General features: G+C 41.5%; 1 protein-coding gene across 12 annotated transcripts in view; it reads right to left on the reverse strand.

Annotated features, from left to right (window-relative positions):
* Myo3b (myosin IIIB) overlaps positions 1–24,211 on the reverse strand; it is a 397,916-nt gene extending 373,705 nt beyond the window's left edge. For 4 of the 12 annotated variants that reach the window (XR_011371567.1, XM_070021185.1, XM_070021194.1 and 1 more), the window contains exons 1-6: positions 23,989–24,090; positions 16,402–16,585; positions 15,280–15,414; positions 4,853–4,957; positions 4,514–4,613; positions 979–1,055 (exon numbers count right to left, since the gene is read on the reverse strand). Coding sequence is in view for 10 of the 12 variants with exons in the window: in XM_070021185.1 (XP_069877286.1) it covers positions 979–1,055; positions 4,514–4,613; positions 4,853–4,957; positions 15,280–15,414; positions 16,402–16,585; positions 23,989–24,050 (663 nt within the window). In the remaining 2 variants the exon portion in view is untranslated. Of the gene's footprint in view, positions 1–978; positions 1,056–4,513; positions 4,614–4,852; positions 4,958–15,279; positions 15,415–16,401; positions 16,586–17,067; positions 17,121–23,518; positions 23,621–23,988; positions 24,093–24,115 lie in introns of those variants that run through there. The other 8 variants (XM_070021269.1, XM_070021260.1, XM_070021253.1 and 5 more) reach the window with 6 other exon arrangements.
* Positions 24,212–24,866: the final 655 nt, after the last annotated feature.

Here is a 24,866-nt window from a genome sequence, read left to right on the forward strand (position 1 = left end):
TTAAACCTTTTTAAGAAACATTTAAGATTTAAGTAATCACTTAAGTAAAGTTTGTTTTTCTTTCAAATGGATCTTGTCTATTGGGTTTGTTTTTCTTTCAAATGGGTCTAGTCATTACCTATGACCCAAAGAGAGGAGCCATGGACTGTGGGAAGCCATGAAGAAATTAGAGCAGAGATTCATAAGAACCAATTGCTATGGTAAGGGACCAGTTTGGCTGGCACACAAAAGACCGCCCATGTGAACAACCGGGAATGGAAAGACATTTAGGGAAGCTGAGCATCTACTACGGTCTCTTATTTAAAGAACCCATCTTCCTCCTAGTAAACTGTTTGCTGGCAAAGGTCAGGGTACCGTGTAATCAAATGCTGACCTGACAAGCAGAGGAGAGTGGTATTTGAGGGTATGGCTCATCTAACTGGAAAGCTCCCCAAATTTCTACATGCGTCATTTCCCAGAGACTTCTATGATGAGGCCAGAACTAAATCAGGACCAAATCCCATTTTACTGCCGAGAGCCAAGCCAACAAAGTACACAAGAGAAGTTGCTATGTACGTGGTAACAAAAACCAACCAGGGCTACCGCATATAACTCTGCAGGAGAGCTGGAGTGAAATGAGATGCCTCATCAAGCCATGTGTCATTGAGGCTGCATTTTTCCAAGGAAGGTGACTCTTTCTAATTTAGACAAAGGCTGGCTGGACTTGCCAAGCAATGATCCTTGGAGAAGGCTGCCGCTCCTGGAGAAGGCACCTTTTTCTAATTGCATGATGGTAGGCTATGGGCTAGCTGCAATCTAATTCCACTTTTTGGAGAGCAACGTCTTACTATCATTAGGCAAATTAGAATACTTAGCTTTCTATGAGGATAAAAATATTTTGTCTGCCTTGAAAAGTTTGAGCAACATAGGCTTTACCTATAAAATGGCATAGTAACAAGACATTCAACAAGTACCAAGAACCACATGTTCCCTGCTCACCTCAGGAGCCATCCAGAATGGGGTACCAACTGACGTATTCCTCCGGAGACGCGTGCTGCTGAGTTGAGCTGAGACACCTGCAAAAAAAGGGTATCAGAATTCAGCAGGAAGCAGGGGATGATGCTATACCAGAGGTTGGCCATCTTCTCAATAAAAGCACAGATAGTATTGTTTTCAGTTTCATGCACCTTGTAGTCCCTGCCTATAGAAGGTTTTTATGGGCTAAAGCAGTCACAGAACCATGTAGAAGAAGGAGTCTGCCTATATTCGAATTAAACTTTATTTATAGGTGCTAAAATCTCAATTTCATATAACTTTCACATGTCTTAAAGTATTTTTTAGTCTTTTACCCAATAATTAAAAAAATATAACAATCAAGTTGGAGATGGTGGTAGTGTATACCTGTAATCCTAGCATTGGGAAGCCTGAGGCAGAAGGATTGCAAATTTGAGACCAACTTGGACTACACGGATGTTTCAAGGCCAACCTGAGGTAATAGGAACTCATCTCAAAAAAACTCAAATATGGGTGACATTGGTCAAGCTGGATTGTACTCATATGGACATGTTGAATTGAAACCCCTTTGTATGACTATTTAAAGCTAACAACAACAACAAAAATAATATATACTATATACATAAATATTACATATACATCTGTATATAAACACATACATGTGTATATAAATATATATTACATGTATTCTATATAAATATATACTGTATAAGTATATATTTATTAGCTAAAGTGCTATACAAAAATAGAAGATGGAGCATATTTGGCCCTTGAGCTATAGTTTGCCAAACCCTATACTGGAGCATTTATCATTCTATCTATTAGAACTTTTTTTCCCTAATGACTATTCCTACCCATATCACTACAAATTTGGAATCAGAAGAAAAATACCAACCACTGGTATCAACCCAGAATACCTCCCTCTTATTATTCCCCAATCATTTCAGGTGGCTTCTTTGTGCAGGCGCCGCAGCTCGCGAAGGAAGATGACTGACATGTGTTATCTATAATGGAGCATCGGTGTCGACAGTAAAAGATTGCAGAGCCTTATCTTGCCTAGAAGCTCAAAAAGTTGGCAAGAAAACATTGTTTGTCAAATGGAAAAAAGAAATTGACAGTAACATTATTATCTAAAGCTCAACATTAAGGACTTGAATTTTAATGTAATTCCAATGTCATCTAACTAGCTCTCTTCTCCATAGGGAGAAGAAATAGGGTAGAAGTAAAGCTGTACCTATTAAGAATAAGAAGACTTTCTTTCCATCCCAATTATGCCTTTTACTAATGGGATGACTGTTTCTATTTTTTTGGGGCGGGGGGGGGGGGGGTTAGTCATGGGGCTTGAACTCTGGGCCTGGGCACAGTTCAGCTCTTCAGTTCAAGGCGAGCACTCTACCACTTGAGCCACAGTGCTACTTCTGGTTTTCTAGTGGTTTATTGGAGATCAGAATCTCACAGGCTTTTCCTGCCCAGGCTGGCTTTGAACCATGATCCTCAGATCTCTGCCTCCTGAGTAACTGGGATTACAGGCATGAGCCACCAGCACCCAGCAGACTGTTTCAATTTTGAGCCTCAGTTTTCCTGTTGTTGCTGTTTTGGTATGGTTTTTTGTTTTGTTTTGTTTTGTTTTGTTTTTTGTCAGTCTTGGAGCTTGAACTCTGGGCCTGGGCACTGTCCCTGAGCTCTTCAGCTCAAGGTGAGCATTCTACTACTTGAGCCACAGCACCACTTCTGGTTTTCTGGTGGTTAATTGGAGATAAGAGTCTCAAGGGCATTTCTGCCTGGGCTGGCTTTGGACTTTGATCCTAGCTAGCTAGGATTACAGGTATAAGCCACCGGCTTCAGGCCAACAAAGAAGATTCTTGCCAAGTGCAAATAAGAGAACAATAATGTAAAGACCTTTACAAACATAGGCATTATTTTACTATAAGCAGAAGTGTAACATTACCTCTTAGATAATGACATTGCTACAAATACTATTGATAACAAGAACTTAGAAGCCTGAACCTTGAGGAGCTTGTTAGCAAAGGGCCACCCTTGAATATATCAAAAATATCAGACCCGGATATACCAAGAACTGAGGAGGGGGGCGGTAATCTGCTTCCTCTCTGTTTACTCTCAATCAGAAAGACAAAGATGGGTTTTATTGTTGTTGCTGCTATTGTTTTTAATTTGTTGTTTTGTCTTAAAACAGAATGTTGATATGCTGACAAGGCTGACCTCAAACTCCTGGGTTCAAGAGATCTTCCAGCCTCAGCCTCCCAAGTAACTGAGACTACAAGCACTCACCACTACACAGAGCTGTCTTAGCTCTTTAAACTCTATTTGCACAATTTCTTATTTTACAAAGTCCCCCACTCCATTTTTGGTTAAAACAACTATTTCTCTTTTTTAATTTCTAGAAATTTCTTTTGCAGTAACTAGACCAGTAAGTAATTTACAAAACTGGTAAATGAACAAACTAGTATTAATCCCTATCCTCATCCCTCTAGGCTATTTCCCTCCCAACCTCACATTTAGTGCTTTCAGGATCATGTAAAAAACACATCTTTACCCTCCATGCCACATAGTATTGAAGCCATAGCATTCCTGTGGAGAGATGAGTATAAGTCTTAAATGCAGTGACTCCTCTGCCATTTTTCTTTGTTTTCCCCCTTGTAGACCAACACAACTCAATACCCATTTATTTTTAAATAATTTCTCCTGTACAACTGATTTAGAGACACATTTTCACACAAATTCTTCCTTATCGATAAAATAATGCTTACTCAAAATCATCAATTTTGTTTTCACTCTAACATATTGATAACATTTTGAAAAGTGTTTTATGTGTTTCTCATAACTTGTAACCATAAGCCTGTCTTACTAACTAGTCTTGAACTCATTAAGCAGATTAAACCATCCCATATACCAGAAAAGGCAGGCTATTTGTTGGTTTGCACCTATCATCATATGAATGTGTCCAGAAGATGTTTAATATCTCCGGCCTCAGGAGATATTGCCTGCATTTCCTCCCAACTTTCCAAGTCCCGTTCATGTTTCCAGCTCAACCAGCCTCACAAGTGACAGCAATCATCACAATTTAACAAGATGTTAGCTGCTAGACCCAAAGGACTATTTTACCTTCAGCTCACTGGGAATTGAGATGCCTAAGGCAAGTGAAAGTCATTTGAAAAACCAAACTGCTTTCTCTTTTCATATGCAAAAGAACAGATGACAAAATGCAAATCATTGCCCTGAAACAAGATAAATCTCACCAGAAAAAGTAGAAAGTTTCTCTTTTCCTATCAGGTTTTTTTGCAACACTTTTATTTCTTTCACAAAATTGCTTTTAAAGCTAGAAATCGATGAACAAACAGCATCTCCTGGGGTGGTCCATCTGGTAAGCCCCCCCTACCCTCCAGCATGCATTTCCCTCAGCCTGTGGTATAGACAGGCCCTAGTCTTCTGAGATAGCAATAAATTGTCCCCTTTGGCTAAGCTGTACACATCAAGAAAACAAATGGCATACAGTCATTACCAAAGTCAACGAGCTTAACTCCTCCTTCTGTTGTCAGAAGAATGTTATTTCCCTTCACATCCCGGTGGATGATTCGGTGGTTGTGCAAATGCTGGAGGCCCTGCATGGTGCCCCACCATCACCACAGGACAGGAAAGAGAAAGGGGGAGAGTTACTTATTTTAAAGCAATTACCCTATGACTACATAATCTAATCTAAACACACATTTGGCTACCCCTTCCTGCTATGAATAATCCTTGAGTTTTATAGAACAGTGTCCCCGTTCATGTGCAATGGAGATCTAACAAGTGGACAGATTGTCCCCTCTCTGGTCACCCCCAGCTAGATGGATGTTCTTACCAAGAGGGCTCCATACAAGATGTAGGAGATCAGGGCTTCGTCCAACCTCTGGCTGCATCTGAGGAGACCTTTGACAAGCTCGGTGACTGAGCCTCCGTTGCACAGCTGTGAGAGAAGGGCAGCACAGAGACAGGCAACAGCAGAACCCAAGCAAAAGACAAACAAACTCAGACGAAAGCCCGTTGGTGACTGGCTCAAAGTAAATCTGCAGAGCAAAAACCTTAGCCTGGAATAAGTAGAGTTCAGGTTTGCATAAACCAATTACATACAGCTCTTTGTGTGTATGTGTATCCACCTGTGTGATTGTGTGTGTATGTGTGTGTGTATTCTTCATTCAAGCTGATGATTTATGAGTAAAAGTGCACTACCAAAAAGCTGACTTTTTCATTGTCAAAGGAAATCTAAAAGCCCAAGTTATCATTTAGCAATCTAAAAGAAAAGGATTATTAGTAATTATGGTGACTTATTTTTCACCTTATGTACCTATTGCCTATTTTTTTTTCAAATGTGCATTATGAGGATGAGAAAGTACTGGAAGAGCAAGATGGATGTCCTTGATACCTGACAGGAAATAAATTTTAGTGATTTCCAACATTCTTGCTTCTGGGCCAGCATTCAGGCATCAAAAGCCCAACCAGTAGCTCTTCTAGAGTTGCCAAAGCATGGCAGGTTTATGGGATGGAGCTGCATCGTCAGTGCATTTGGTGTTCTCATATTCAACTTCAGAATCTCAGCAACTAGAAGCTTCCTCATTCTCTCTCTCTCTCTCTCTCTCTCTCTCTCTCACACACACACACACACACACACACACGTTTAAAACATCCTAGAAACTTATAATCTGTATGTTGCTCTTTCTTGTATAATGTATATAACGGAACAATGAATACACAAAGCAGGCATAGTCTGCTTTCTCAGCAATTAAAGGGTTTTCTTTTTTTTTTTATTGTGAAAATACTGTACAGAGAAGTTACAATTACATGGGCAAGAAAATGAGTACATTTCTTATCAAGCATTGTAGCCTCCTCCTTTGTTTCCCCTTCCCATCCGGTCCTCCCCCCACACACCCAACCCTCCTCCCCCCCCACCAAAGTTGTAAAGTTCATTTTCAACTTAACGACTTGTACGTCTCATTGTTGCAATGGGTCCAACAGTATCCCTATTTAAACGATTTGTTTTTTCCCTTCCCCTCCACAAATTATAACAACATCAAATACAATGAAAGCAGGGGTTATACAGTGGGGGAGGGACAAAGCAACAAAGAAATAATCTTATAAATGTGTTAGAAACAATTGTATGAAAGAAAAAAAAAACATTTGAATATATATCTTAGGGTTCATTTCCCTAACATCAACTTATCTGACCTTTTCTGCTTGACTCAGATATATACTAGTTATTGCAAATAAGGGAAACTATGGGACCTATGTTTCTTTGGGCCTGGCTTACTTTACTTAATATAATTTTTTCCAAGTCTTTCCATTTCCTAACAAATGGGGCAATGTCATTCTTTCTGATGGAGGCATAGAATTCCATTGTATATATATACACCACATTTTCTTGATCCATTCATCTACTGAGGGGCATCTGGGTTGGTTCCATATCTTAGCTATGGTAAATAAGACAGCAATTGAAGGGTTTTCAATGATATTTTTCACTAACTGCAGAAGTCCATACGTCCATGTGTGGGTTTGCTATGAGCTATCTTAAATTAAGGAGTTTGTAACTGTTTTAAGAAATTGCACGCATCTTGTATTTTTCTGAAAATTCAGTCACCCTTGACCTTGAAATGATTTAAAAGTCTGCTTTAGAGACTTAGGTTCTTCCCTGAGGCTTTGTCTGAAATTTGGGCAGAGTTAACCCTTGAGCAGCGGGTGGGCCTATGTTGAGTCAACTGGCTTTTCTGACTTACACAAGAAAGCCTGAGGGAGCACTGATTATAGCTTTCCTAAAAGAGGCACCTCTTTATCAAGATAATAATGCATTAGGATCTATTCAACTCTAATTATGGACACCTGCAACATTTTACTAAAGGATAGCAGAGTTTTTGTTTGGCATGGGTATTATCACCCTCTCCCAACCCCTGTATACTTAGCAGATACCTTACACAACAGCAGTCAAGATAACCTGGAATTCAACTGCCACGTTTGTGCCAGTTAAGATGCTCCCACTGACAATGTGTAACTGAAAATATATAACATAGAATTAGCAAGTCTTTAAAGCTAGCATAAAATTACTATCCTGCAGGAATTCTTATGGAGGGACGGTCAGCAGTGAAATGCTGAAGACAATGATGGACCATTGAAGTTGGGACCATATTAACTGACCTGCTGATTTAACAACTCAACCCAGCAGTCATGTCCGCCGTGTTGAGCTGGCAGCATTTTGTCTTTGCTTGAGTTTAGAGGTTGATGTCCCCCAAAGGCTTGGTCCCCAGGATAGTGTTGTTGGGAGGTGCTTTTAAGAAGGGGCCTTAAAAGAAGTCCTCAGATTACTGGATATGTACCCTTAAGTGGGTTTATATGACCCTTACTCCATAGCCTCTTCCTCTTTCCTTTTGCCCCATGGCCATGCAGGAAGTTCATTCCATCACATTCTGTACCTTATCAGTGGCCTGATAGCAATGAGTCTGCCTAGTAATGGACAGAACCTCCTTAAAGCTATACGCCAACATAAACAAAACTATAAGCCAACATTTATCTTTATAAATTAATTCTCTCATGTGTTTTGTATAAAATTGAAAAAGACTTTAACAGTCTTCCAAAGAGCTCCAAATCCTTTAGATTCTAGCTATGTGTTTCATGTCTCTGAAAGGGATAGAGGTGAGTAGGAAAGATGGCAGCCAGGGAATTGTGGCCTACACAACTTGAGGATGGCAGGGTAAGCTGATAGATCAAAACCTGCCTGACAAGGAAATGGGGGTAGTAAGGAAGTAAGATACCTGGTCAGTAAGGGCAAAAGAATGAAGAAACAGGATGAGACCTAAGTCTGTGGAGTCACAAGCTTATAAGGAACAAAAAGGAGATCCACCAATCAGAAAGCTGTCTTCAAGAGGCCCAATTTTCCCTAGTTAATTCAAAGCCAATCTCTGTTTCCTCAAAGTTGGGATAAGATAGCTGAAATGGACTGAAGTGTCATCTTCCCGAGGAATGTCTATGCCACGTGCTGCTCTCTCTCTCTGTCTCTTTCTCCCTCTCCCTCTCCCTCTCCCTCCCCTGCAATAATTCTTTTGTATTAAACTTTCCTATCACTTTTACTATGTTTGCATCTTGTCCGAATTCTCTTTCCAGACATAAGAATCTGAAGTCAACTTAGCTGCCCAAACAACCACAACCTCCAGTGTCCTCAGTTTGTTCTCAATGTCTGTGACAGGCTAGATGTTTTATCTATCATTCACCACTCATACATAGACACATGAGTGACTAGGTGAGAACTGTGGAGGTAGCATATAACTAGGGAGTATGGTGTTACCAAAGAAGAAAGGGTGAATCTGGGAAGGATAACCCAGCAGGAACAGCCTTGGAAATTCTCCATTTGTGGTCAGAAAGATAAGTGGGTTTGGGCAGGTGGACAAGAAGGGAAAGAACATCCTGGGAAAATAAACACAGAGATATCATGTGCAAAGAAAGGAAACATGAACAACTGAGGTATGTGTGTGTACATATGTGTGTGAGTATATGCATATGCATGTGAATTCTAAATGCTCTGCTATTCTTGGGACAAAAAGGGTCAAGCTCCTAAGGCAGAGAGATGAGAAAAGATGATACAGGACAGGGAATGGTAGATGTGCCTTGCTAAGGGCTATGAGCTATTAGTCTACCTTATTTCTATTACAATGCCATGACATATAATAATACAGAAAGTAAGCTACAGATGGTAGGCAGAAGGTCTGTCTGTCCAACTCTGAATTCTGGAAAGATGACTCAGGCAGCAGATTGGAGGATGGTCAGAAGAGGCATCCTAGACACCAGTTATCATGTGAGATACTGAAGCAATCAAAGGAGTCAGGGTCAAAAGTCAAGTCATAGCGATAAAATCAAGGGCCCAGCTTGTCAGGCTCTGATGAGATAGGCTGGATGTAAATTTCTGACCAATGGAGGCAAAGTAGAGACAGAGTCTATGGATTCTGTGAGGCTGAGGGAAGTATCAAGGAGTTATTTGCTTCCCTACAGCAAAAGGGGGATGGATGGGGTGTAATAGGAATGCAAGGATGATAGCTTCCTCATTGGACCATTTCCCAGCAGGCATGCCTCTCAGAGGCACATGCTTTCTTTTATTTTTCCTTCCTTCCTTCCTTCCTTCCTTCCTTCCTTCCTTCCTTCCTTCCTTCCTTCCTTCCTTCCTTCCTTCCTTCCTTTCTTTTCCTTTTGTGCCAGTCCTGGAGCTTTAACTCAAGGCAGGGCTTAGGCACTGTTCCTAAACTTTTTTGCTCAAAGCCTACCACTTTAGCCATAGCTTCACTTTCAACATTTTGGAAGTTCACTGGAGATAATCATCTCACAGACTTTCTTGCCAAGCTGACTTTGAACCACAATTTTCAGATCTCAGCCTCCTGAGTAGCTAGGATTACAGGCATCAGCCACTGGTGCCTGGCTGGCATATGCTTTCTTGAACCACAAGTACCTTACTGAAATTCTAGTTAGAGAAATTTAAATTAAATACTGAATGATGATCCAAGCTAAAAGAACCTCAGAATTTTCTCCTGAAACTTCTTTTAAGTCTCAAAGTGTGTCCAGGTTTGCCACAAGGACCTCTTCAGTAATATTTTATATAGGCAGCCAACTTCTAAACTTTCCTTCTAACTCTGGAACCTAAGAAAGGGTTGAAAGTAGTTATTTGTCAATAGGCTTAAAACTCAGCTGCAGATATAAACACAACAAAGGGATCTTACTCAGTTGGTGCCTTTTGTTCAGTAAATGTCAGAGTTTAAGAGCTGTCTGACTTCCCAGAATTCACAGAAACATGTAATTAAACTGCTCGGGGGCACGGGTAAAAGAAGCTGTCCTGTGAAGTTGATAAGCCATCAGCAAGGTTTTAAAAGGTCAGCCTGTGGTGTATAGAAAAAAGGGCTTTGGGCACTTGAATACTTTTTTTAAATGCAAGTATAGTTGACAATTGTCTAAAGCAGAGTTATGTTTGGTGAAATGAGCTGAACATTTTTAAAGCTTGACAAGGAATTATATTTAAAAGTACCAAATAAAATAATCCCTTCAGAATTATAAGAAGGCAACCAAAGCCTCCTGGCCAGCCTCTGAGGGCTGACACATCAGCCCTTCCTTCCTGCCCACTCTTAGCAATCAGACTCAAGTGCAGAGGTGTATCTCCACACCCACCCCACCCCCCGCCCCGCTCCTCCCTATCCCTCAGCAAGGACATGTGGCAGCTGGATGCATAGAGAATTAAATGAGCATTTTGCTCCAAACCATGAAAAACAGAACAATCGTTTACATTCCACATCTATTTTCTAAAACATCATTGAATATTGACACAATCACAGTATGTGTATTTAGTAAAATGGTTCTAATTTCAAACAATAAAATGTTCCTTATTCAATAAGCCATCAATTTTCCTCTACAGTGTGAAAGAATGGCCTGGTACAACATGTTCCCCAGGCCTTTGTTCTAGCCCAGGCCAATTATTAAGTAGACTCTGCATCACTATGTTGATTTGACCTGGTCAGATTGCAGAATAAGAGGAATTTCTTTGCAATGACCTTTTTGTTCAGTAGACTGTCAAGGTCTTTCCAAAGGTGTTAAGTTTTACAAAGAACATAAAGCAGAGATCAAACTCAACAATGGCCAGTTCTCAGTAAATTCAGACAGCCTATTTTTCCTCTAGTATTAGGACAGATGAATACCAAGCCAAGTCATTGGTCTGTAACTAGACAAAAAAAAGCCATGCCTTGAAACCCCAGAGCTCTGATCAAAATGAGTAAAGGTACGGGCACACTCCCTTCCACTCCTCAGTTTCTGAGCTCTCTTGGGCCAAGCACACATACGCACAGCACATGCACGTAGAATGCTACTGTTGTATTTCAAAGCTCTTCCCTTTTCCTGTCTCAAGTGTATTTCCCATTCCAGGGACTCTCATTCTAGATTTTTCAGAGTCAGTGTTCAGTGCTCCAGTGCCACCTAAACTATCTTCAGCTAGTCAAAACCTATGTGGGTTTTTGAAGCCAGCTCAAGCAGTAAAGTCCATGATACTCTTTTTTTTTTTTTTGGGAGGAGGGGAGCTTCTTTTGTTTTCTTATTTACTTTTTTTGTCAGGGTGATGTACAGAGGGGTTACAGTTACATAAGTAAGGTAATAAGTACATTGCTTGTCAAACTTGTTACCCCTTCCCTCAGTTTTCTCCTTCTTTCCCTCCCCCCAACACTCTCCACCCTAGGTTGTACAGCTCATTTCCAACCTATTGTCTTGTGTATATTCCTGTTGCTTTGGTTCCCCCTTGTCCTTTGTCTCACCATTCTGTTGTTCCCCTTCCCTTCCCTAATTCAAATAAACATATATACAATACCAGGGTACCAAAATCAAATACAATGAACAGGGGAAATACCATAGAGGGAAGAACATACAAAAGAAACATTGGAAGTGGAGCTGTGGCTCCAGTGGTAAAGTGCTAGCCTTGAACAAAAAAGCTAAATGTCAATGCCCAGGCCCTGAGTTCAAGCCCTGGACTGACAGAAAAAAACAAAAAGCAAAAAACTTCCAGGCCTGCTAAGACCTGATAACTTTAATTCGCACACCAACACCAGTGAGTGAAAATGTGTTGATGTATAATACTTCTGATGATGGTCATGGCTAGACTGGCTTTCTAAGGCCAGAAAAAGCATAAACTCTCGAAAGCATAGGCTGGATAGAGATGCCACCTCCCTCCTTAGCTCACCCCCCACTTTCATTCCGCATACTAGATACAGAACTTAGATCTCTGGCAAGGTAGGAAAACTGATTTTCCAAACCCCATTCTTTTAGAAAACAAAAAATTTTATTTTATTTTTATTTTTTCTTTACATCCTTATTTATAGAACTCTATAAACAATTTAAATTGAACATTTGATTCACTCTGAAATCAATAGTTCCCACCTGTCAAAAGTTTTACTCTAAAACGAGAAAGAGAAAATATAGTTTATACACATACAATTTTTCCAAGTATTGTATTTTTCTCAGGGGTTTTATTTCTTGTTAACTTTTATTTAGGTGAGAGATAATAGGACTTGCAGATTTAAAATTTTTTAATGCTCACTTAAAATAAAACATTTAGAAAATTCCCAAGATGTTGTATATGTTTTCTTTCCATATCTTCCTAATATAGTATCTGTCATAAAACAGTTTTTGCTGGCTTTCTACTAGCAAATTAGTAATGAATTTCAGAGATGACGTCTTTATTTGTTTTGTTTTCAGGATTGAAATGATTTAAGGAAATTATTAACAACATTTTTCTATCATCTAAAATTGCTCTGTGGAATGGCTTTTCATGTGCTTTCAGCAAGGAAAGAGCGAAAGCAACATAAATTTAATTTCAATGTACAGATCATAATTTTATTGTATGATTCTTTTGAAAGTACACCTTAAAAAGCTGCAAGTAAGCCAGACAAATAAGTACTCACTTCTGATATCCTAGTTACTAAGGAGACTGAGCTCTGAGGCTCATAGTTCAAAGTCAGCCCAAGCAGAAAAGCCCCTGAGACTTTTATCGTCAATTAACCAGCAAAATGCTAGACTGGAGGTATGGTTCAAGAGATAGAGCACCTGCCATGAGTGAAAAGGCCTATGAAGAATGTGAAGCCTTGAGTCCAAGCCCAGAACCACCACGAAAACAAAATCAAGCAAACAAACAAAATGCAGGTAGAGTAACACAGTGAAGGTGCTCTGTAGCCTGCCGTCATAATCCAGCTGTGTGTGTGTGGGGGGGGGGGGTCAGGAAGTGCTGTGATCCCATCTGAAGACCCTGTATTTGTGTTCCCATGATCCCATGGATAGCATCACAGGTGGCAGCAGCCCATGATGTTATGAGAGGGCTGAAGCCCAACACTGTAGCTTAGACAGTATCCCCAAAAGCCCATGTGTTAAAAACTTTGTCACTAGACTACGGTCGTGGGACCTTCAGGAGGTAGGACCTCATGAGAGGAAGTTAGGTCCCTGGAGGTGTGTCCTTATAGGGAACTGTGGGTCCCTGACCCTTTTCTTATGATTTACTTTCCATTCACATGAGGTGAGCAGCTTCTTTGCCCTATGCTCCATCTGTGACGTGCTACCTCTCCACAGGCCCCCAAACCTAATTGACTAAAGACTGAAACCTCCCAAGCTATGAGCCAAAAATAAATCTTTTCTCTTTTAAGTTGTTTTAACTGAGGTATTTTGTTACCATGATAGGAAGCTGACTGATGCATGTGGTTTTTCTTCTATTTCTGCCATGTAGCTAGTTATGTGACCGTAGACATGTTGCTACTCCCTCTGGCTCTTGACCTTCAATGAACACCAGTGAAACTGTTAGAAATTCAGGAATCCTTGTATTTTTCATAGGATTTTTAGAGGTACTGGGCACAACCCACCATCCAGCAGCATTGTAAAGACAACTCGTCCTAGGATTAAAATGGCCAACATTGAGTATCTCATGCTGCCAGATTGAGCATGAGCCAAAATGACCAGCAAAAGTCAGAGTGGCTACATCTCTTCATAGTCATCACGGGGTGGGGGGAGGGAGGGTGGCAGGTGAGTACCAGTTATTAACAGAGCTAAAGAAAAATAGAGTTGGGGACCCAAGAAATAAGGCCATTCCTAAACAAAGAAGCTTCATCACCAAGATAAAGCCCAATATTCTCTTCATGGGATGAGGGACAGAGAGGAAACCCAAAAGATGCTAATAACAATGTGTTATATGACTCAAGCAACCAATTAAAAGAAAATAATGATGCCCTAAGACCCAAATTGCTTATATCTTTATATTGTGAGGAAGGCAATTGATGTGACAGAAATATTCAGAAGAGTTTCCTTGTAGATCATCCCACTCGAATATAACAATGAGTTCCCCACACACGGTTGCCAGGGCAGCCAGTACATTCTGTCCCATGGTCAGGCCCTCCCAGAACCAGAAAGACTGGGTAAAGAGGCACCAGACAGTGAAGAGGGCGGACCTCTCCTTTGATGTCTCTCTTGTAGAGTGCAAACATAGTCCACCCACATGGTCTCTGGTAGGGAGCATGAGCTGATTCAGAGACAAGAGTCTAGCGTAGGCCTGTTCTAAACCCAAGGCAATAGGACTGTCTATTATCCTTGTTTAGGACACATGCATTCTCTTTTGAGAAACTGACTGTTGGGCTCAGAGGCAAATTCAAAAAGGAGACAAAATGGTGGGGCCATAGTGGACACAGAGATGTCTCTTCAGATTCCCCTTTCAGAACAGGTGCTGCTAGGAAGGTTGATGGCCCACCTCTCCCAGCTGCAGCTGCATTCTTCACTAGGGATTGCACCCCACAACAGGGAACTGCCTCCCCCGGGGTCAGGCTCTCTTCTAGGGCCCACACACAGCTGATGACTAACAGATGGATGCAGGAGTACAACTGAGGACGGCTCTGAAAAGGCCTCTGAGCTCTATTTTTTCAAGATTGGCCAAGGCCTTGGTTGCATCCACACAGCTGCTTGATGTCTCCCTTGCCCACTCACTCTGCCGTCCTCGCTTCCTTCCAGGCCTCATCATTTCCTGTAAGAACTCTCCAATGGGCCTTCCCTACACAATACATAGTTCGTAGCAAATACCATGTAGAGCAAGACCCACTGGGCACCAGTGGGCAATTATGGTAAGCCAAGGGCATCTTGAGTTAGAAAGCTTTGAAAATGAGTTGCAAACAATTGGAACATGAGTTCTAGGAAATATTACCAATTTAGGGAACACAATAACCTTTTCTAATTATACTCATGTATTTGCTCTAGTAGGAGAAAAGATGGTCCTACTTTTGGGGGGGAGTCGTGGAACCTGAACTCTGGGCCTGGGCACTGTCCCTGAGCTCTTCAGCTCAAGGCTAGCACTCTACTGCTTTAGCCACAGCACCACTTCTGGCTTTTTTTGCTTATGTGGTGCTGAGGAGTTGAACCCAGGGCCTCATGCAAACACTCTACCACAGAGCCACCTTCCCAGCCTCTGGTTCTACTGTTGAAACAGAGAAACAAGTCAGGGCAGGGAGGGAAAGCAGGAGGTAATACTGTTCCAAAAGATATGTACTCATTACCTTACTTATGTCACTGTAACCCCTCTGTACATCATATTTACAATAAAATCGCATTTTAAAAAATATTTTCAACACACAGCCTAACTATAAGAACTGCAGAGCTTTCCATATCCAGCAAAGTATCTGTCACATGAGTGAAAGGCCTAAACAAAACATCTATTTGCCCCTGGAACTCTGTTCAGCTGATGGTTACTCAATAGCCACTTACCTCCAGGACGAGCCACAGCTGTCCACCTACACAGCGATCTGCTTTGTAAAACATCCCATAAAACTTCACAACATTGGGATGGTTAGGAAGAATCTGCAAAATGTTGTATTCAGCCTCAATTTCTTCATCCATATCCTAAACACATTTTTAAAAATGCATGTAGATTAATACTAGTTATACAAATATGGCATCGTGTTCAGGTATTCAATTAATGATACCAATTTATTATGGATTGTTTGGGGCAGTACTGGGGTTTGAACTTAGAGGCTTGTACTTGCTATGCAGGCACGCTACCATTTGAACCATGCTCCTAATCCTTTTAAGTCTAGTTTTTTTTTTTTCAAATAGGACCTTGCTCTCCATCTGGGCTGGCCTGGACTGAGATCCTCAATTTATTAAGTTTTCTACTATAGTTTGAAATAATGAGTGCATGCCACTGTGCTTAGATTTTTGTTGTTTTTGTTGAGGTAAGGGTCTTGCTCAGGTTGGCCTTGAATCACAATCCTCCTGACTTCTGCCTCCCAACTAGCTAGGATTACAGGAATGAGCCACAGTACCTAGTTTATTATATATATTTATCTATATCATACATATTATATATTTTTAATGTCAGCCTTCAAAATACCAAACCAAAGACATTCTAATTTCAATTTATATCTTTAGTATACAAATAATTTTTGTTTTCTTTACCTAGATACCATTATTGTACCTTTTATTAGAAACAAATCTAAAATTTCTAAGTAGTTAAGGATAAGTGTCTTGAAGGTACCTTACACAGGATTGATCATATACAACTCCACTGTGCAAAACAATGTAGGACATTGTAACCTCAATCACTTGAAATAAGATGTTTGCCTCAGATGACAGAATACATAAGCCCGGTTCACTTTGTAACTTGCAGGGAGACTAGGGAGTGAAATATAGCCCTCTTTCTAAAAGAGCAATTTTTGAAAAGCCCAAAGGGTCAAAATCAAAATAACAGTAAAAACAAGCAAGAAACAAAAGCTAAAAGAAGTTTTAACTCCAAGTGAGGTCCCTGCCTCCAAAGAGCTAGAAAAGAAATTGAAAGCTCAATATTTGGGAAACATTTGAAGGTGATTGTAATTTACCACTGACACTTACGCTGATGGGATCCAGAATTTTCACTGCAGCCAGGCTCCCATCATTCTTGTTCGTCACCTTGTAGACCTTGCCATAGGTGCCTTTGCCAATGGTCTCTATAATCTCCCAGGTATCCATGGGGTCCGGAAGTGATTCAAGTCCAAGCATCATGGTATTGTAGTGGAATAATCCATAGAGATGCTTGCTGATGGGAGAAATGTGGTCACATATAATAGATCACAGGATTAGAGACAATAAAGATTTTTACATTTCTTAACCAGTAGCCTCATGTTGCCTTTTCTTTTTTCTTTTCCTCCTCTACTTTAAATAAGTTTTAGAAGCATCTATAAGAAGCTAGTACACTTGGAGAGCATGGCTCAGGTGGTAGAGTGCCTGCTTAGCAAATCCCAGTACTGCAAGAATAAAAAAAAAGGCAACAGAAGATAGACAAGTAATAAGATTCTGATACATCCCCATGATACAATTCTATAAGTGGAGGTTATATTGCTATAGGAGGAAGGAAGCCTCGCAGGAGTGATGCAGGCCATGTTTGGGCAGTGGTCTTTTAGGTGGAGAGAGGTCGCTGCTGCCAGAGAGTAGCTGAAAATCAAAGGTCTAAAACCTTTGTCCTCAGGTTATGGTAAACTTGACCAGGTTGCCTTGAAATCTGCTGAAAACTAGTCCTACCTTCTGTATGCAAAGGCAAAGGAAGATTTGGCGCATGGACAGACTCCATCCATGCCTAGTACCCACTGCTGAGAGGTCTGTGGCTCTGGGAAGAAGTCAAGCTCAACCCACCCACGCAACCATAGCCTTGAGAGGGAATAGCACAGAGAGATCAGCCAGGAGCAGCAGATTCACTCTGCCTTCATTAGCAGTGCTTCACCAGCAAGCTTGGCAGGCAACGTCTCCTAAGACTGATTTGCTAGCAAAGACCTTCAAGTTCAGTTGCACTCAGGCTGGATGGGGGTCTCAACCCACCTGCTTTCCTACCACAGACAGGACCAACAGGCTGTAATGGCAAGGCTCAAAGCACCCAATCCTCACTTTGTGTCTTAATATGTCCCTAGGGGAGAGCATTTCTGCCCTTGCAGAGCATTCTAATTGTGCTTCTATTTTAGTTTAGTGCTTCCATTTTATTTTATTCTATTTTATTTTAGTTGCATTAGTATACATTAATCACATCAGGAGTTTTCATTGGAATAATTACATACATGTATATTTTCCATACATAAATGAATACATTCATTTCTCTTTGGGTGTCTGTCTCTCTGTGTCTGTCTGTCTGTCTGTCTGTCTGTCTGTCTGTCTGTCTGTCTGTCTGTCTGTCTCTCTCTCTCTCTCTCTCTCTCTCTCTCTCTCTCTCTCTCTCTCTCTCTCTCTCTCTTCTCTTGTACTAGTACTAGAACTTCAACTCAGGGACTGGGTATTGCCTCTTTTTCATTAGAGGCTATTACTCTATCACTTGAGCCATACCTCCACTTCCAGTTTTTGCTGGTTAATTGAAAATAAGAGTCTCATGGACTTTCCTGCTCAGTCTGGCTTCAAACCATGATCGATCCTCAGATCTCAGTCTCCTGAGTAGCTAGGATAACAGACATGATTTAACAACACCTGGCTGAAGTATACCTCTCATCTGCACTTCTAATTGTTTTCTGGACTACATTCTAACAAAGCAAAGCCCTGCCACCTGTCACAATAATTTACTTATTTTCTTTCTCTTTTTCTTACTCTGAAAGCATTTAAAAATATTGAAAACCACTACAGAGAGAGGGGGGAGGGAAGGAGGGAAGGAGGGAAAGAGAGAGGGAGGGAGGGAGAGAGGGAAAGGAAGAAGGAGAAGGAGAGGGAGAGGGAGAGGCGGGGAGGGAGGAAGGGAGGGAGAGAAACTACCTTCCACAAGGCTTTCAGCCAGTACTGTGAAGCTCAGGTAAAATCTACCCTGGTGGAGGCACTGACCCCAAGGTTTTTGCCAGTGGAACAACTCTAGCCTTTATGTGCCAGTTTCTAGATTCCTGGGGACTGTAACCTTTCCTGCTACCAAGGGTTTCACAAAGTGTCTCCCTCACCACAAATTAGAAGCTTTAGCCATATGTATGCATCATCTCTACTATTAGTTACTAATCCTAGCTGCTCAGGAGACTGAGATATGAAGGCAGAAATGTTTGCTGACTTCATTTCCAAATATACACAGCAAAAAAACAGATCTGGAGGTGTGGCTCAAATAGTAAAGTGCCAGCCTAGCATGCTGTAAAGTCCTTTTCTAAAGGAAAATTAACTAACAAGAATATAACTTTAGTTATGTGTGCCAATATAGAGACTTCAACTCAGGAACTGGGCTTTGTCTCTTAGCTGTTCTCTCAAGGCTGGTGCTTTACCACTTGACACACCTCTACTTCCTGCTTTTTGCTGGTTAATTGGAAGAATCTCGTGGACTTTTCTGCCCAGGCTGGCTTCAAACCATGATCTCAGCCTCCTGAGTAGCTATAATTACAAGCATGAACCACTGGCAACCAGGAAGGTTATAATTTTTGATAAATTTGAACTTAGAAGTCTAGACTTCTAAAGAGCAAAAGGATGGCCAGGCAAAGGATGCTGAGATGACATCCCATCAACAGAGATGTTAGCACTTTAGGCTTGCCAGGGTGGTCCCTGTTTCCTAACATTGGGAAGGCATGCATCTGTGCTCAGCCCTGGACACAGAAGTGTTCTAGCTAAACTATGAGAAGTGGGAGACCCTTTTGTCAACCAGCTAGGAGACAGATGTGGCATATCTCCCTACCTCAGTCTCTCCACCTGCATCTGCATGATGGTGGCTCCTGTAGGTCAAGCTATATACTCCACAACTTCATAGCGCTGCTCAGGTGGGAGATAACAGAGAATATAAGGCTTGTCTAGCCAGCATCGCAAGAGCACGGTGCCAAGAACAGCCTCAGGACAGGCCAGGTTTAGCAAACACTGTTGTTCTGTTTTAGTTCACTTTCAGACATAAACTAAATGAGATTTGCTCCACTAAGTTATTTGTTGCACACAGACAGCTGGAATTCCATGTGTGCAGAAGACATTACATCAGAGAATGTGGCAGCAGGAAAGGACCATGGGGGCTATTGAACCAAGTGGTTTTCTAATGGCTTGGGCTATGAAACACTCTATTAAATTCATCTCACTTATCATGCTGGTGGAGACTTTGAGGGAAACAGTGTAACTCTAGCTGAGAAGGGCTGGGGACCTGAGCATGAACTCCATGCTTTAATGGAGACCTCATAAGGAAACCAGCTATCCCAGGATGCTGGGACCGCCTGTATCAATACATAGCCTGGGAAAGCTCTTAGAACAGGGCAAACCAGGATAATTCATCACCATTGCCTCCAGAGTCGTGCAAACACATACACCTCCTCACATCATCATGAGAAAATCACTAATTAAGCACCCCTACCATCTCACCCACCCATGTGGTGGTTGAATTGTGTCTCCTCCTTAATTAATACTTTGAAGTCCTGGCACTTAATACATCCTTGTAAATATGACCATATTGTCACAAAAAGGGGAGTGATCAACACACTATGCCAGGCATCCTTATAAGAAGAGATCAGAGTTTAGACTCTAGCGTGGAAAGAGCGTGTGAAGACACAGAAAGAAGGGAGCCTGACACACACCAAGAAGAAATTTCTGAGATAAGGATCCTTGCTGATTCCTTAGTCACAGACTTGTTGCCTACAGAGTGGGGATGGGTGGCTAAAAAAGGCTCTGCAGCCTGTGGTATTTGATTGTGGAAGCCCTACAAGGGTAATGCACACCCATTATACAGATGAAGAAACTGAAGTCCAGATTGGTGACCCAACTGTTTAGGAACAGAAAAAGAATGGAATCCACTCATCCGTAGGTCTGATCTCGTGATCTACAGAACAGGATGGGATCTGCTGGTTACCAGTGGTCCTACTGCATCAATTCTTGAGACATTCTGAGAAGAAAGTAGTCCAGTCACTGGAGAATAAGTGTTCAGCAAACTGCTCTGCTGAAACAAGCACAATACATCCAGGGGAATTCATTTATAGTGGGCCCCAAATAGGCAGAAGGCAAACTGCTCGAGTTCCCGCTCTGCCCATCAGGTAGTGTCTGGGTATCCACAGACAAGGTTAAGTAAAGGTACAGCAAGACAGGTGCACTACTGACAGAGCTGCCTGTCTCCTCTCCTTAAAATCAATACCTGGCTCTTATAAGCCTGCTGGCGATTAATTAACCGTCAGTACAAACAGTGGCTGTTCATACCACCCTGTAATGGTGGTGATCATGTGGCCCCGGGAAACTGCTGGAGTGACCTTCTGAGAAGCAGGAAGCTGCCCCTGGTCACGTTAGCCTTGAGAAGAGACTGCACTTCTGCCTGCTTCTATGTTTGAGGCCAGGCAGAGTTAAGGCAAAAAGTTCAGTTACCCTCAAAGTGAACAAGGAAATAGACAGAGTTGTAGTTGGCAGGAATGTTACCTGGGACCTCAGGACTCTACAGAAGACTTAGGAGTCCCCATGCAGCCTCCTCTGAGGCCCTGCATTCATTTGGATATAAAAATCGGAGTGTCCTATGGAAGGCAGGTAACTCAGACTACACACACACACACACACACACACACACACACACACACACACACACACACACACACACACACACACACACACACTTGCCCATTGAAAGACAAATAGAGGGGCTAGGCCTACCTAGGCAGAGGTGTGTGATGGCACTCTTAGGGACACAGTTTTGCAAACCTATCACAGTCCGATTGGCCCAATGATCTTTGGACAGCTACTCACAAATGAAGACTAGATAAACACGCTTGGCTTTCTAGGAAGCAGTGGTACACAAGTCAATGCCACAAATGGATTTCTCACTGAAATCATCACTTTCAGAGCAAGATTCTGTGGTCCACATACACCTGTGGTATCCAAATCCTTCCACTATAGGAAGAGCCAAGTTCCTTGAAAGGTAAAGAGGATCTGGTTTAAGAAAGGTATTTCTATTCTATAAAGGTAGCATATACATTAACATAGAATATTTCCTGTCTGTGCCCAGAAATAGGTGCCAGTCAGATATCGAGGAAAGACTCAAACATCTCATTACATAAACCATAATCTAGATAGATAGTTATATTTTTTTTTAGTTTGAGGTTTTGTTGGTGTGTGCATGCACGTGTGTGTATGTGTGTGCACGCGTGCGTGCATGTCAATCCTAGGGCTTGATCTCAGAGCCTGGGCACTATCTCTGAGCATTTTTGCTCAAGGCTAGTGCTCTACCACTTGAGCCACAGTGCCACTTCCAACTTTTTCTAAGTAGTTTGTTGGAGAAAACAGTCTCACAGACTTTCCTACCCAGGCTGGCTTTGAATCACCATCCTCAGAGCTCAGCCTCTTGAGTAGCCATGATTACAGGTGTGAGCTACCAGCACCCAACAGATAGTTACATATTTGTAACTACTTAGTAAAACACTTTACTAGCCAGTGGCCAGAGAAGTCCATGTGAGACTATCTTCAATTAACCACTCAAAATCCAACAGTAGTGCTGTAGCTCAATTGGTAGAGTGCTAGCCTTGAGCTCAAAGAGGCTCAGGAACAGTGCCCAGGCCCTGAGGTCCAGCCCCATGAGTAAAAAAAAAAATTACTAACAGTTCTTTGGAAGTTATTTTTCCTCCTTCCTTCTTTCCCTCCCTCCCCCTCTCCCTTTTCCTTCCTAGCCTTCCTTCCTTCTTGGCAAATCCCTGTCATCTCTATGTGGTATCTAACACAGTGTCCTTTCAGTAAGGTTCTTTCTGCTAAGAACCAACATATCCAAAAGACCTGGTTTGTGGTGAATAGCAAGAAGGCTACACATAATCACATGGAGGCTAAGTAAGTACCCCATAGCCTCAAGGAACAGAAACACTGCTCAATCCTCCCAGCAGGATTCCTTTACAGTAAGCACCAAGCATGGGGACAGGTATAACCTTCACTGGGCTAGTGCAAAGTTTCACACATGGCTACTGCTTTATCTTATCAGCATGGAATGTCTACACTCTTCCTAGGCATTCTTGTTTCAATTTTCATTCAAGAACACACTTTCAATGGATAAGCCATGATGCATATTTTATGGTTAAGTTTATCAAACATTAGACCTTAGAGAATTCAGTTCCTTAAAACTCAAGCATCACCAAAACACAATCAGGTATTACGCTTCTCTCCCCATTACGGATGAGGCCATGTTGCCTAACTAGGCAGCCAGGTGAACAACTCCAGGCAGTATAATAAGCAACTTCTAATTCTTCAATAAAGAAAAGTCCTAAGAATGGATAATGGTAACCTTAAGGCTAGAGCAGCTTCAAATACTTTTTTTTTTTTTTTTTGAGACAGTATCTTGCAATGTAGCCCAGACCAGCCTCAAACTCTTGAGCTTCCGGCCACCACCTCCCAAGTGCTGGGATTACAGACATGTGTGATCCCATCCAGCTTTAAAATACACTTGAAATATAAAGTAAATTGCTTAAAAAAATTGCTAAAAAGCCAAAAACTTTTGTGATGTTTATGAGGCCATTAGATCACTAACTAGTTAGCAGATGATAATCTAGGAAAACACTGTCAATTATGTGCTACATGTGATGATTATATTTGTGTTTATGTTCATAAAAAGTTCCCCTATCTATTAACAATACACACAGCAGACTTAAGGGTGAAATAATACAGTGTTAGAATAGCATAAAAATTAAAAGAGGTTGTGCATGAAACAATGTTGGTTACAGATGGGAGAGTAATTATTGAAGCTGAAAACATAGAATTGCATAGTGATATTCTGTTTACTTCTGTAGGTTTTCCTATTTTCACAGTAAAAAGTTTTAAACCTCTATACTTAATATAGATGGATGAAATGCTTGTGTTCATACTTATGGACACATCCATCCCCTCCCCCACCCTGACCCAGTTCTAAGAAATCTCAAAGCCTCTGTAGGAAGCATTTTCCTTGTGTAAGAAACCCTAGATTACTAATATAAGACCAACAAAGAGCACCCAGGCATGTGGCTCCCATTTCTGTCTTCTTTTTTTCCGCTCACTCTGTAAACAGAAAGATTGTTAGAGCGCCCACACTTGTATTTAGAAAGTCACCTTGTGAAACAAGCCATACCTCCCAGGGCATAATGGTGCCCCATCCGGACTGCAGCCCCAGCTTATTGCAGAGCTGTAGTTAGAGAAGAAAAAAACTAATGAGCTGTTGAATGGCACCAGAAAAATCAATAGTCAGAAGAATGCCAGTGACCTTCTGCCTGTGGATTCCTGCTCCTCCTTCCTGAATGAGGAGGAGAGAAGGAACATCAATACACAGCCACTGAGATGCACAGAGTCTCATTCTCACACACAACTGTAATTATTTCATCTTGACCCTGAAAGAAACTGCCTGTGGCCAAACACAAGTCACAGGGACGAACAGAGAGCTGTGTGTTACCTCACCAGGTCACTACCCCAAGCAGCCAGCAAGAGCCTAGGAAAAGATGAATAGTCTAAAGGGATTTGACTTGAGCAATAACAAGAGTCCAAGAAACAAATTTCACATGCTGCCCTCAAAATGGATGTGTTTGGGGAAGGGCAAAAACTAACCCAAAGGGAGAAAAGCATTTCTGATCCATCCATTGACATTCATCCCGAGCCCAGGAGCTCATCTCCACACTCCATCCAAAGCAGATGAGTCCCACTCTCCCCAGGTCACACTGAGCCCCTGACATACACATTCAGATTCAGATGCGTGGCCGATTCTCCTGATCCTGTTTGTTCCCAGTCAGCTCCTCGGGTTAATCAAAAACTATATTTGTTCCAAGGTGACGGACAGTACTCTCCCTTCCCTTCGTTCAACAGCAAGTCATAAATTAGCCAAAATTACCATAAAATATTATTCATGTATTCAGTGAGTAGGTATTAAATGTCACTTGCATTCAGCTACACTGTGTTCTACAAGAAATATAAGGAGGAGGAGGAAGAAATGGAGCTTTGCCCACAAGGTTCCAGGTTAGTTTAGAAAATTCTTATGACTTATGGCAGAGGGAAGTCAGGCATCTTTCCCTAAAAGGAAATGAATGTGAACAACAAAAGCTTGAAGCCTTGCAAACAGCACCAAGCACACCAGCAGTAATCAGACAAAATAAGAAAATAACTTCCTGTACCAATCTTCAAAAAGTACCATTTGGAAGAAATGTGAGATGCTAGATCTAAGGAATCGTTGCTGTTCCAAACGGCTGTCTCTCTTCCCCTCAGTGTAAGTTCATAAGATGGCCCAAGAGAGAATTCTGAAAACACACAGCAACACTCCTTACTTAGAGAGAGGAAGACAGAAGCTGAGTTAGCAGCAGTCCAATGAAGCCAGACCCATTCATCAATACATTAAATAGGAATTTATTAAAAACTTTTTACAGATATTATTCAACTTTAGGATCCTAAAGAAAGTTGAGGCGAGAACTAGACTCCCCTCTTTTTTTCTTTTT

Source organism: Dipodomys merriami, unplaced genomic scaffold, assembly GCF_024711535.1.
Source record: "Dipodomys merriami isolate MVZ:Mamm:240054 unplaced genomic scaffold, mDipMer1.0.p SCAF_1, whole genome shotgun sequence".
NCBI lineage: Eukaryota > Metazoa > Chordata > Mammalia > Rodentia > Heteromyidae > Dipodomys > Dipodomys merriami.